Source organism: Elgaria multicarinata, chromosome 1, assembly GCF_023053635.1.
Source record: "Elgaria multicarinata webbii isolate HBS135686 ecotype San Diego chromosome 1, rElgMul1.1.pri, whole genome shotgun sequence".
Lineage (NCBI taxonomy): Eukaryota > Metazoa > Chordata > Lepidosauria > Squamata > Anguidae > Elgaria > Elgaria multicarinata.
In genome coordinates, this window is record NC_086171.1 from 23,229,122 (window position 1) to 23,243,878 (window position 14,757).

Below are 14,757 nucleotides of genomic sequence, written 5' to 3' on the forward strand. Positions count from 1 at the left end.
AATTGTCACTGACTGTCTCCCCCCCATTTAATTTCCATCTAACATCACTATTTATTCCCCCCTCCCTCCATGTGTACATATCCTTCCAAGTGAGACTAACACTTCATGTATCTAATGAACGGGACCCCTACACAACAGTTTATACCATCAAAAATGCATTAGTCTCTGTTGTTTTTGCTGCAACTGACTAACATGGCTACCCCTCTGGAAATTATCTACTCGAATTATTTTAGCACATAAAATGAAATGCAGTTTATTCACACATAATAAAGGAATGAAATGTTGAGCTGCCTTTTGAAAAGGGCAGTTAACTATGCACTATTAAAATCATATCCAGATTTGCTGGCCATTCTCGACACCAGACATGAGAACACAGAAGCAAATTATAAGACTTTAGTGATGCATATGAAGAACTACTTACACACATGGATCAGCAGTGCTGCAGGATGACTGCAGTGTTTATACATTTCTAATGTGATAGCATATTTTGAAATGTTTCCAAAAAATATCTACTGACAATACTGAGTAACCATATAGCAGCATCCATAATCAGCATATTTTTAAAATGCATTTTTAAAAGGCTACTTTTTATTACTCTATCTATTTACATAATTTGGGGCCTTCATCCTCTAGTACTTTCTCTGTGCATGAGTCAGGGAGGGCTGCTCAACAAAAAATGTAAATATAAGGATAATTTGAGGACAAGTATGCGATGGAGCTTGACAAAAGCTGAGGTATGGTCTGTTCTATTGGACTGTAACAACCTTTGCAGAGGTAGGTCCAAATTGTGATGCAGAAGCTACACGAATGCATTGCCCAATATCTTTTTCTTCTGCTGAACACAGAATTGTGGAATCTCCATCATTTTTATTTGAAAGCAAGATTATATTTTAAATGAATTAATCACACATTTGCTGTTTTTCAGTAGAATTCTAAAGTCTCCATTTCAACATGATACAAAGTTTCTGCCCATGATGACTGTTTCATTTTTACAAATTACTTTGTGATAAAGACACCTATCATATAATGAACCGGCTGCATGTGGTTGTACAAACTCTCCTTGAATAACCATAGCTAGCTTTCAGATACAGATGCAGTTCTATCATGAGGCAAGGTGAGATAACTTTTTCACACAGCTCCAGTTTGTAGATGCCATTAAGGGTGGAAAAGAGCATGAGGTGGAAAAGAGCATGAATTAATGGGAGGTGGTTCCTTTTGGATTTTCTCTATCAGATATCAAAAAGCTTCAGGCCTGCAGCCAAGATCACGTCAGATATTAGACATCAGGCAGGTATGGAAGGTGAGAAATTCCAAAAATTTTGTGAACCGCCCAGAGAGCTTCGGCTATTGGGCGGTATAAAAATGTAATAAATAAAATAAAAGGGCAGCTGTGTTATAGTGCAGTCCTGGGCATGTCTACTTGTGATTATAACTAGCCACTGGTCACATATAGACATCAGGCTCACCAACCCACCAAGCAACACAGAGAACAACTAAAGCAGGTATTTCTTAGCCATTGAGACCTACTTCTGCTAGCCCATATTCAATCCATCTCTCACCTGGAGTGTTGCAAACTCTTCTCCCCCCTGGCTCTCCTAGTGGGGATCCAACTTCTAGCCACAGCAGGTTCCCACTCTGGGCAGAAGCAGCAGCACTAGCATACAAAGTCCTCTAACCCCTTTTAGGCTGGCTATGGGCCGGCCTGTGTAATCATGCACAGGATTGCATCCTTTAGTTTTAAAGGCGTTCTCTCTCTCTCTTTCTTTTAGGGCACAATCCTATGCATGTTTAGTCAGAAAAAAGCCCTACGACATGTTGGGAGTTGTAGGACTTGTTTAAATCTAAAGACGCATAGGATTGCACCCTTAAGGAGATGGCTTACCGACATGGCTCGACTACTGGCACCTCTGAGGCGATTTTAGACACCCGGCTAAAGATATCTTTACTTCCTGCCACATTAGTTCAGGGATGCTCAAACAAACAAAAAGCCCCTCACACGAACGCTTGAATGGACCTGACAGGTGCGGTGGACCAGCCTAGGGCGTGGCTGGCGGGCGTGGCGGGCAGGCGTGGCCGTCGGCCTACTGGGTTTGTGACCAACGTGTCAGGCGCCCTCCCCCCTCTTTGTTTTCGTCACCCACCGAGCCAACCGCACTAACAACCCAGCCAGTGAAGAGGGAGGCTGAGCAGAGAGCACGGGCTGCTGAGGCGGCAACAATAACGGCGCGGGGGAGGGAGGGACGAAGCGAGTGTCCACCTCCCCGCGCCTTGCAAGCTCCAGACCCGCCCACTCCGCCGCCAAGCCTAACATCCGGGCTCTTTTCAATGCCACTGCCGCGGCGGCCACTGGTGCCGCCCGCTCCTCCTCCTCCTCTCTCACTCTCTCATTGAAGAGAAGGAAAGAGGCGGCGGCGGCGGCGGCCTTCTTGGCGGGGGAGGCGGAGAGCAGGGGACGCGCTCGCGCGCGCTCCCGTACCGTGTGTGTGTGTGTGTGTGTACAGGCAGCGAAGATGGCGGCGGCAGTAGGAGGACGAGCCGGCTCCTTCGGTTCCTCTTCTTCAACGGGGCTGAGCTCGGGCTACGGGGCTGGCGCCTTCAACGCTACAAATGGCGGCGGCGCGGACTCGCGAGCGGGAGGCGACGAGGACGACGGGCAGAATCTTTGGTAATTGAGCCCCCCCAACCCGTCCCCCGGCGGCGCCAGAGAGGGACCGTTACTACCCGGTAGCCCCTCCCCATCCCCGCTGCGGGCCAGGTGCTCTTGTGGCCCGTCCTGCTTCTACAGCTACCCCTCCAGGTGCTCCTCGCCGCTCATTTGCCGGGGTGGGGTATCTATGAATGCCCCTGCGCCATGTTGCGGGTCTCCTCAGCCGTCCTCCTCCTCGCCCGGGGTGGTACCTTCTCCGTCCACGGCAGCTCTCTCTTCCTCCCGCCTTGGCCGTCGTCCTGCTGCACCTCCTCGCGGCATGACAGGAGCGTGGCTCTTCCCCCACAGACCTTTCCCGTTGCTCATCGGCTTCCTTGTTTTGTTTCCCCTCCATCTCGCGGCAGGTCCTGTATCCTCAGCGAGGTGTCCACTCGTTCCCGATCCAAACTGCCTTCGGGGAAAAACGTCGTTCTGCTGGGTGAGTGGTCCCTCTCCTCCTCCTCCGTTCCTGTTTGTTTTGTTTAGTCGTTTGTTTTCCCTTCGCTCCCCAGCCTTTTACTTATTCATTAGAGGGCTGGACCTCTTTTCACTGTTGTTGCGTTTAGGGTTTTGGGCGTGTGAGGAATGCTCGCAAGGGACCGCGTTGTGTTTGTAGGTTGTGCAGAAGGGAGGGGTAGCTGCAGCGGTTCATTGATCGCACTATGCAGGATCTGGTGCTGATTCTCTAGTGGTGTGTTTTCGCTAAATGAAAATACACCATTAGCTCAGTGTTGAACTCTCCTTTATTTTTACTGTTTCAGTGAGCAAGGATGGTGTAATGCTTTAAATCTGGCCTCCAGTATCCATTTAGTGGCCTCTGCTATTTGTTGACTGGCAGACTATGGGAGTAACCTCAGCCTGCATGCATAAGGCCTGTCGACAGCATTGTTGTCACATTGGGTGTCAGCTGCAGCTTGTCTGATGCTGGCTTGCATTATGCTTTGATGTCTCCACCCATTAGATGCGGTCAGCTCCTCTTTCGGATGTGTGTGCATTTCTTGAAATAGTAAGCTAGAGTGTCTACTTATGAGTAAATCCATTCATTGGTAAGCGTTCCCATTGGCTATTTCAAGGCACGTCTGGCCCAGTTAATTTCACTAAGGGTGGGGATAGGGACACCTTGGAGTTTTGTCCCTATGGAGTGAAATTGACTAGAACCTTCCTAAGTGAAGATGACCAAACACAGTCCACTTGGTATTCTGTCTGCCAGGCAATTTTTATATGAGATATTTCTGAATCAGAACCCTAACTTGTTGCTGGACATAGGAAACCGGGGAACTTAAAAATACTATCTGTACTTTTTAATGCAAATAGCAGAACAGCAACATGCAGGGACAAGAAGGAATTTTGTTTCTGCATGAGCTGGAAATAAGCTTTGGAAGGAGAGCCGATGCACATATAGTTTTCATAGGAATTGCTAGGGAAATTGGGAGAAAAACTCAAGATTTTGCAAAATACAAATAAATGGTGAAAGGACCAGAGAAAGTAGATAGAGCTAAAAACAAATAATGTTTTGTTGCCTGAGGTTGCAATCCTCTAAGCACTTAACTGGGAGTAAGCCCTTTTAAATTCAGCGGGACTTAAAATGAGTAGTCTGCTAGCTTTCTTCTCCAAATAGATTGCTTGTAGTGGATGGGAAATGTTTTTTGTCAGTTATGTAGTGTGAGTTACTGATTATTATTATTATTATTATTATTATTATTATTCATTAAAATGGTAAGAATTTCTTTGGTTGTTTAAATCCACTTTTGGTACCAGTATTGGCTGACCAGGTACTTATGGGAAACTTGCAAACAGGGCAGGATTGAATGACGCTTATACTTTTAGATATCATAGTTTGAAACCATGGAAGGACTGTTACCAAGAATTTAATTTCCCAAAAAATTGGCATTTCATGCTAGCTTTCCATCATTTGGTGGCATTGAATTCCATAAGTAAAATTCATTGAAGTTTTACTTCTGAGCAATATTTTAATATTTTATCAATACTATTGATAAGTTTATCATGTTCTGTCATATAATAATTTAGACAAAGAATAGTCAAATGATTTTAAAAATTGAGCCTTTCTACAAGAAAGATGTTCTCTTCTCTCTGATCTCTATAGCTGCCTATTCTGTAAAGAATTTTGTGCCCTGGACCACCTGAAAGACGTGGCCCCGACACTACTGCTCATGAAATCATCTCTGAATCTGGGAAATTTTAACAACTTTAGGCTAGTATCAAATGTTCCTTTCCTTGGCAAGGTCTTTGAGCAAGTTGGGGCTGATCAGCTCCAAACACTCTTGGATAAGATTGATTATCTGAATCCATTTCAGTTGTGGTTCAGGCCACATTTTAACACAGAAACAGCTTGGTCGCCCTGTATGATGACCTATGTCAGGAGAGAGGCAGGGGAAGTGTGACCTTGTTGATTCTCCTTGATCTCGTAATGGCTTTTGATGCCTTTGACCATGGTATCCTTCTGGGGCAACTATCTGAATTAGGACTGGGGTGGTGGTGGTACTGTATTGCTGTGGTTTTGCTCCTACTTGGATGGCTTCAAAAATTGGTGCTTGGAGAATATTGCTTGACCCTATAATTCTCCAGTATTGGGATCCACAAGGGGTATGTTTTGTCTTCCATGCTATTTAACATCTACGTGAAACCACTAAGTGTGCTCATCTGGAGTTTTGAAGTGCTTTGCCATCACTATGTTTATGACATGCAGCTCTGTTTCTCCTTTTCATCATCTTCAAGACAGGCTGAGATTGTGCTAGATAGGTGCTACTAAACTGAAACTCAGTCCAGACCAAACTGAGATGGTGTTTGTGGTGATTTTTCTGTCCGGGTGGAGGGTGATCAAACCTGTTCTGCATTGGGTTGCACTTCCCAAAAAGAGCAAGTTTGTAGCATGGGGGTTCTCCTGGAGCCATCATTGTCACTTGAGTCTTAGGTGGCCCCATTGGCATAGAGTACCTTCTACCAGCTTTGGCTGATGACCCAGCTATACCCCTATCTGAGCAGGGATAGCCTGGCTTCAGTAGTCTATGTTCTGGTGATCCCCAAGTTAGATTACTCAAGGCACTCTATGTGGGGCTGCCCTTGAAGATGGTTCAGAGGCTGCAACTTGTGCAAAATGTGGCAACCAGATTGATAGTTGGGAACAGAAGGTCTGAGCGTGTAACACTGATTCTGGCTTACTCACACTGGCTGCCTTTATGTTTCCAAGCCCAGTTCAAACCCCCAGTCATGAAATGCTCTCCCCAGTGATGTCCACCTGGTGCCAACACTGTTATATTTTCAGTGTCAGATTAAGGTTTTCCTCTACTACCAAACATTTGACAGCATATGATGGGGCTTTTTAATATGAGGTGTGTTTTTATTAATTGGGTCCTGGTATTTCATTGCTATTGTTTTAGCTGTTTCAAATTGTTTAAATTTTCTATATGATAAAACTTTTATGTTATGTTTTATTATGCTGTATACTAGGACTCTGGGGTTTTTTTTGTAAAAAAAAAAGAGAGAGCTTTGGCTATTAGGTGGTATAGAAATGTAATAAATGAATGAAATGAATGAATGACTTGATAGTCATTCATGTCTAAAAGATAATAAGGTATCTAGGAGCGTTGAAAATGCAGTGTGAGGATAGCATTACTTTTTCTTAGATAACCAAGGGTTTGTGCAGACGAAACATTCAATCTTGCAACCACATTTAAGAGATTGGGAACAGGATATAGATTGCATGGTTCCATCCATCCACCCCAGCTCCTCCTGTTTTGGGCGCAATTCCATCCTTGGCCATCTCACTTAAACATTATATTTGGCATCAAATTAATTATGGGGCTTATTGGGGTTCCCACCTAAGGGTGGCATCAATCCCTGATTATATGTCCTGATTAAAAGGAAGTTCAGGCTATCTTTATGGGTAGCTATGGTACCAGTGCAATGAAATGATTGATTGCAATTGGGGGACAGGGCCGATGGTTCCATAGTTCATGCCCAATTTAACAGTGTTACATCAGCAGTTGCCTTCATAGTGGTTCTTTCTACTGATTTATCCTCATCATATTGAACGGATGTTTAAAAAATCTTATAGGAAACCTTAATCAAGTATTTTGTAAATGTAGGACTCTCAGTATAGAGCATACTTTTTTCCTTTCTAAAAGGTGCTTCATCTTGGCATATTCAGTTATTTTTGCTTAGCATCTGATTATGCAGAATTTTTATTTAAATGAGGATAGGTTATTACTTAACCCAACACAGTGGAATGTGAAAAGGCACCTCTTCTGTGATTTTAGTATGAGAACTTTACATTTTTACTATGCTAAGGCCCTGGTTCAAATGAAACAATTCAGGCCAATAAATCAGTTTGTTCTGAAAATGAGCACACTCAATTCTCCCTCCATGTGCACAGCTTCCTTACTGTGATTGTGACTTGTTTAAATCACAGTTTCTATACATCTGAACTGGGAAATGACGACCTGGTTTGCATATAAGAATTGCCATGGCTGAGCAGGAGTGAGCAAGCATGCTCCCTCCTTTGCACTTATCACTTCCATTTCAATCAAAAACCCAGGATGTCCCCATTCCTAGGTTTTTTCATTACGTCCAAACCCAAGAACTCTGGGTTTGTAGGAGGGTTAAACATCCCATAGTTAACTCAGTAATCACCCATGGTTTGTTGTTTGGTTCCTGGGTTGTTGTTTGAAATGCTTGCTCTTGCTCGGCCACAGCAATTCCTGGGTAAAACAAATGGGTCTGAATCATTTATTCACTGATTGTTAATGAGGTTATCAAACCAAAGGGAGGGTTGAAGAGGGACCATGTGGAAATGCAGCTCAGTGTTAGGTCACTAGACTATGGTCGGACAGACCAAGATTGTTACATCAAACCAGAGAATCTCTCGGAAGAGATATGAGCTCCTATGCAGTCTGTGCATATTATCACTTGTTGATTAAGCCAGAAGGTGGTGGTATGACAATGTGCATAGTGGGTAATTTTCTGGGCTATTTGCGCCATCCTGAGTGGCGTTAAAAGTAGGAGGCACCAGTGGGATTACACCTTTTTTTTAATGACCCTTCAATTCTCTGGCCTTTTTCTCCCTTGAAATCTTAGATCTTGATGCTTAGTCTGATTTTTCCACTTTTCTTTGAACTGCATGTTACTGAGCCTAGGGCAACAATTTTGCTGGTTGGCTCAGTTACATTTTGGGAGTCTAAAAAAGGCCCTCTTATTTTGATTTATTTGCCTCAGGCTAGTTCAGCATGATCAGATGTGCAAATCCATGTCCTAATAAACGGAATACAATGTTTTAGTACTGATGCATGCTGGGTGTAGTGTAGTATAGAATACATATTTAACTAATCTTTCTTGTTTATAGAAGTACTGGAATTTCTATTCATGGGGTGTATTCAAATTCTACTCAAGATTTGTTTAGATGTATGCTTATTGTTAGAGAAGTAGTATATCAATATGAGTGGTTGTTGTAGAGTGCCACTGGGTTCAGTGGCATGAAACTGAGCATGGTTGAGTATATGGCATCGGTGTACTATAGTTTTTCTGCGGTAGAAGTGTGGGAGAGATGGCCTATTGCTTATTTTTTCTAGATACTCTTCCTATTTGTTAATCAATCAAGTTATTTATTTCAGACTTGTCACGTACTATATCAAGAGCATTCAGCATGTACAAATACACTGGTTTGGATCCAAACTAAGGCCTTAGCTAGACCTAAGGTTTATCCCGGGATCATCCCAGAGTCATCCCTGTTCATGTAAATGACACACAGGGGATCCTGGGAGCAGGCAGAGACGACCCCGAGATAAACCTTAGGTCTAGCTAAGGCCTCTGTTGCAGTTAGGCCCCATTGAAATTGGTGTGAAAAGTAAGTAATGTCTAACTGAGGTCTCCTTGATTTCAGTGGGAACTAAGGCCTTAGCTAGACCTAAGGATTATCCCTGGCAAATGGAGGGGTCATCCCTTCCTGCTCCCGGGATCCCCTGTGTGTCATTTTGATGCACAGGGATGATCCTGGGACGATCCCGGGATATAGGCCTGGTCTAGCCATGGCCTAAGTATGACTACTTTGTCTGGATCTGGTCCTGTAAAATTAAAAGAACTTCTCCTGATATTAAATTGAACTTAGTTAGGGAAATTTGATAACTTCAGCAATGCTACATGATTCGTATTGGGAATAGAGGAAGCAACATCTCTGGGTATTGGAAATTAGTAAGAACATTCTTAGCACTCTTTGACTCAGTTTGTATATAACAATAATTCCAATGAATTGTTTAACCTAGGAATTGTTGGATTGAGCAGCAGTGAACCTCCCACTCACTTGTTGCTTCTGCTTTCCAGACCTGGAACTCTGGGTGGTTTAGGGGTTTAATCCAACAATAAATCATGAGTGTTTGTTGTGTAAACTCTGGGTGGTTTAACACCTAAACAACCCAGAGTTCCAGATTTGGATGTCATGATAACAACCCATGAACATTCCTGGGTAGTTGATTGAAAGCAGAAAGGATTAACGCACAGAAGGCTGTGTGCTTGCTTGCTGCTGCTCGGCCCTCACAATTCCTGGGTTAAGTAGCACAGCAATTGTCTTTATGTGTGAGGTAGGACATTGAATTGGATCCAGATTAAGGCATGTGTAACTGGGCTGTCAGAAATGGATTTCCCTACTCCCCAGCATGCTATACAATGGGTCAGTGGTCCCTCCTGAACGAGGTAGGCTATGTTGCAGAGATGCTAGAGGAATCCCTGAAAACCTGGCAGAGACTCTTTCTGTGAGTGAGGCTTTTCTCATGGAAGGTGTATCTGCCTGAATTTTCTGGGCTTCCCCATTTCCCCTCAGCCCCTGTGTCACAGCCTACTTCATTCAATAGGGCTCCCCAACCCCCTGTGTGGAATTTTTGGGGGCTGGAGTGAGCAGGGAAGTCCATTTCTGCCAGCCCAGTTACACATGCTTAAATCTTGATCCAACCCATTGACTATTTAAATTCTCCATCAAAATTCCAATTAAGACATATTATTATGCTTTGCTATGTTGTACAGAGCTGTGATTTTTAGAATACTTGCCAAGAAAGATGTCCCATTGAATTTAGTTCTTATGAATAAACATAATAAAGATCCGGCTACAGAATGATATTGCTGCTGCTCCTACTTCCAGCTAAGGAAAGTAGGCATCCAGTGTTTCTATTAAGGGGTGGCAGTGAGAAGCAAATTTTTGTTTAAAGTATGAGTTGCATGGGTTTCCTGTGTAACCTTTTCCTTCTTGGCATGTTTAATATAAACTAGTTCATTTTGCAGGTATATTTCAGGCAGTGTTGCAAAATAAAATTCAATTCTAATTTGCATACAGTTCACCAATATACTTGTTTTATTGTTAAAACTATTATATGCTGCCATGGGAATTTTATTCTTAAATCAATTTATACTCTAAATTGGTGGCATTTAATTTTCATCTTTTCTCCCTGCCCCCTCCCTGTGCCTGGGAAAGGAGTTACATGCAAGTATTTATTTTATTTCTTTATTTATTTCTTTATTACATTTATATACCGCCCCATAGCTGAAGCTCTCTGGGAGGTTTACAAAAGTTAAAAACAGTGAACATTAAAAAGTATACAAAATTTAAAACCATCAAAAACATAAAAACAGCAGTATAAAAACAACGGTATCCATTTTAAAACAACAGTTCTGGGGTCCGTTAAAAACAAACAAACTTAGCATTGTTAAATGCTGTTAAATGCCTGGGAGAAGAGAAAAATCTTGACCTGGTGCCAAAAAGATAACAGTGTTGGTGCCAGGCGAGCCTCATCAGGGAGATCATTCCATAATTGGGGGCCACCACTGAAAAGGCCCTCTCCCTTGTTGCCATCCTCCGAGCTTTCCTCGGAGTAGGCACAGTTGCTTGGATTTCTCTTTTGGGCTGGTGTCATTGTTGGCACTCAACTTTATAAAGTAATTGGGTCAACAAGGGAAGAGGACAATTTACCTTATCACCAAGGCACACCACACTGAGCATTACTAAGAATGATGCTGCTGTGGGTGCAGGACCCATGGAAGTTGGCAGGACTTCTGCGTAGTTTCATCCAGAGAACACGTTTTATCTTCAGAACAATTGGTTCTTTGCATATGCATGTTTATGCAACATACAGGTCTACTCGAAACGGTGTCATTTTTAATTTACCACTTCTGAAAATAGGGTTCCATTTGATAAATCAAGTCCAGTAATTAAGCACTTAAATGTTTATTATTTTAAATGTCAAAACAGCAGTAACTGAAGTTTCTTATGGTACTTGTCTTAAACTGTTTTGCCATTTTTAAAAAATAGGTCTATATCTAGGGAAGATTAATATTTAAATTAAGACAATTTAAAATTAGTGTATCTACATGGTGATTTAAATCCAGTTTCTAATTAATTTCTTAGACAGGCATGGTCACTAATTATAACAATTAAAATATTTCTATAGAATCAAGTATAGCCTTTATACTCTCAAGGAGCATGATCCCAAACTATTGTGATCATATATGTGACTTTTGAAGAACTTCTATCTGCTTAGATTCAGGAGAGCAATTAAACAAGAATACTAAGCAAGGTGACTTACTTGGAACAGGAAGATGTGCTCAGAATTTTTCAAAAACAAGTGCTGGTAGTTATTGTGTAGACCAGAGTTTTTTCTGTGAGAGGACAAGTAAATGCCCAAGCCCTTTCTTTGATGGGGGCACAGATGTGCACACAAGCCTGGGATTTTTTCCCCTAGCACTAGCAAGGGAACCCCTTTCTTATCTCTCATTTCTGATGAGAGATTGGAGATAAAGAAGAGCTCCATCAGACACTCGTTGCTGGGCACTCACAGAGTTTCATGGGTCCCTTTCACAACGTCATCTGCCTCCTGCATGCCTCCCGCCCCTTCTGGCCTTCCTTGCGTCACAAAAAACACCCAGAAAGTCCGAGATATTTTCTCCACGTGAAATAAAAGCACCCTTCTATCCTGTGAATTGCTGTCCTCCCTCCCACTGTGTTGCTTTTGTTGGGGGCGGTCCTGCTGATGAAAGAGGAGGGCAGTGCGGTTCTCCCCCAGCTTGCTGTTGGTCAAACGAATGGACTTGTGCTGAGCCAGGGGAACAGACTTTTGCTGCTCCAACCCCACCCTAGTTGCCTGCAGAAATGGTGCCCAGCCGATTAAATGCTGAATTGGTAAAACCCTAGACAATAAAACCAGAATGAGGGGCGGGGGGAAGGCACCCATGTCTATCACCCAACAAGAAATAGTGAACTGGAAGGGGAAAGAGAAGGGGCAGGGTGTGGTGTGCGCAGTAGCAGAAGAGCAAATAACAGTGGCAATCATGTAAGGGACCTGCGCTTGCCGCGCTAATGAAACAGAGGTCAAAATTGCGGGTGCATACCAGGAAAAAAAAGTAGGTGTGATGGACCCCAAAGGAATTCCCTTGCAAAGTCCAATTTAAACATTTCCTTTTGTCCCCTTATTTATACTTGTTCCTTTGTTTTAATTATAGTTTTGTATTTTAACTGTTGTAAATAACTTTGAAGAGTGTTTTGGTTAAAAGCCAATCTAGATATTTAAGAAAGAAATCAAAATGTCTTTAATATAAATTTAAAAATATTCTTCAAAACCATTTAATATTTCTTTCTGGTAAACATGCAGTCAGGATTGACTTAGTTTCTGGAATGGCTGAGCTAGCATAGTGGCTCACTTAATAGCCTTATTTACAAACACTTGGCTGGTGCTTGTGGGACACATTGCTTTGCAAATTAGCAAATGATGAGTATTGTTTGCCAGACCAAACAAGCCAAGGTAGGCGGTACCCCTGCTAATATTTTGTGCAGAAAGACTGTAAACTGCCTTTGGACACTAATTATTGTCCACTTGTTGTGGACTACTTTTGTGGTGTTCATTCTAGGCTGTGAGTGGGGAAAAGATTTTGTGTATTTGTGGATGAATGAACACTTTTCATATTGCATTGTTTTTAGATTATGTTTTTATATTTGTATTGCTGTGCTGATTTATAGTTTATATTGATTTTGGGGCTGTTGTTGTTTTCCTGTTAATCACGAATTTCTGTATTGTGTGCATAAGTCACTTTGAGAATGCTTTTTGCAGTGGAAAGTGACACATAAATTTAAATCATCATCATCTTCATCATTGTTGCTAAAGTTAGAGTTATTTACCATGTGTTTGATATTTTTATTTATCAGATTGCTGCCTAGATTTTGCAATGTTTTTGCTAGACTTGGTTTCAGTTGTATTTGACTTTTTCCCCATAATATAAGCCGCCTTGTGAGAGTTATGTCCTAAAAATAGCAACCTATAGAAAAGTGTATAAACAAATTAGGAATGTGGGGGAGAGGCCCTTAGCAAAACATGTTGCTTCAGTGGCGTATAAATTTCAGCTACTTATGCTTGACTAACTGTTGCCTGTATATGAGGGGTTCCTGGCTGAGATCCAGAGAAGTGTGCGCGCATGCCCTGTGTGATGATTTTCTCACCACGGCAGTCATTTGTATCTCAAGGAGTACTTCTCTGGGGAGGGCTCCTTAGGGCTCCCCAGAAAAATTCCCATGTATGTTTGGAATACCACATATAGTGCTTTATATGCCAGATATCATTTTCTTATTTAGATGGAGTATAGGGGAGTGTTATCAGGTCAACTTTTTTTTAAAAAAAATGAACAAAATATTTTGAACACAGTTTGAAATCACTGTCTTGATCAGGGTTATGCAATTAGGTGTGTTGGACTATTTTTTTATTTTATTTTTTGTAAAATCAGTATCTTAACACTTTTGGGAATTCCTCAGCCAATATATGCTTTAAATTGTTTACTATTGGAAAACATTCTAGTAGGTTGAGACATTTCTTCATATCCTTCATTTCTTCAGGCTTCCCCCCTTCATAGTTATACGTATATAAACACCAACCAGCCAGTGATGTCTAGTTTGCTAATGTCACTCAATATTGCTTCCACTTCAGTTGAAAAATCATTTCCAGATTATAGCCTCTGTCCTCTTCTGTGTTCTTGGGGTTTGTCTCATAGGCCTCAAGGTTGCATCTTATTGCAGTCTGAGGCCAAACAAAACATGATGCTCAGCTGCAAGTAGTTTCCTGCTCAATGTTATAATTTTACAAAATGCTGCTGTGAAGGCTGTAGTTTACAACAGAAGACTAGTGTGAAAGCTAGGTAGGGGTGTGTGTGTGTGTGTGTGTGTGTGTGTGTGTGTGTGTGTGTGTGAGAGAGAGAGAGAGAGAGAGAGAGAGAGATGGCATAACCTTTCCCCCTCTGCTCATCATTCCACTGCTCCAGGTGATTTAGGGAAAGAGCAGGATGTAGTAATGAATGGAATAACCAGTGGAAGCAAACCAATGGGTTAAGAAGCCCCCTAGCCCTTCTCCATGCTGGGCACTGCAGATTGCATCCCCTACAATAGCATTTTGTAACTGGAAAATGGGGAAACTATATGCAGCTGAGCACACGTTTTAGTTCGATCCTTACATTGGGAGATGAGTTAGATAACTTGATGGCCTATGTGGAGGAATAGCATCTTGTATTTCTCAGTGAGTGTTTTGTCCTCCAGCTGCTTTGCTATCATAGGAGTGCTCCTATAGCTAGTTAAAGCAGCCTCTTTATGTTGCTCTGCAGCAGTTAAGATTGATGCTCACCAGCTTTGCTTTGAAATATAAAGAATATTGTGTTCAGTGCCACTTGACTCTTTTGTGATGGACTTTTGCATACATTCTCATAGTTATTTCATTCCTGTAGTAATTATTTTGAAGTGATGCAGAGGTACAGTGGCCTTTTCTAGTCTCTGCTTGTGGGATGCTTTATTCTGGATGATAGGGGCTAACCCTCAAATAACCCAACAACAGCCCAAGAAGGTCCTCATTGCTTTGGAGGTCTTTGAACATTGTGGCTTGGTAGATTCCACTATAGCTTTGTCTTGTTCATGATTCTTGAAAGAGTGATCTATCAAGGACAAGACAAGGAAAAGTGTGTATGCTCTGTCTTTAATGATAATGAGGATGCGTGTCTGTCTGTCAGTACCACAGTTCCGAGACTATGAAGCCTAGACACCTGAA

General features: G+C 42.2%; 1 protein-coding gene across 2 annotated transcripts in view; it reads left to right on the plus strand.

Moving 5' to 3' along the window:
• Window positions 1–2,466: 2,466 nt before the first annotated feature.
• The window catches only part of DYNC1LI1 (dynein cytoplasmic 1 light intermediate chain 1), a 29,785-nt gene continuing 17,494 nt past the window's right edge, over window positions 2,467–14,757 (plus strand). The window contains exons 1-2 of one of the 2 annotated variants that reach the window (XM_063124933.1): window positions 2,467–2,665; window positions 3,052–3,125. In XM_063124933.1, coding sequence (XP_062981003.1) covers window positions 2,511–2,665; window positions 3,052–3,125 — 229 coding nt within the window. In that variant the 5' untranslated portion in view covers window positions 2,467–2,510. The remainder of the gene's footprint in view (window positions 2,666–3,051; window positions 3,126–14,757) is intronic. The other variant, XM_063124924.1, reaches the window with a different exon arrangement.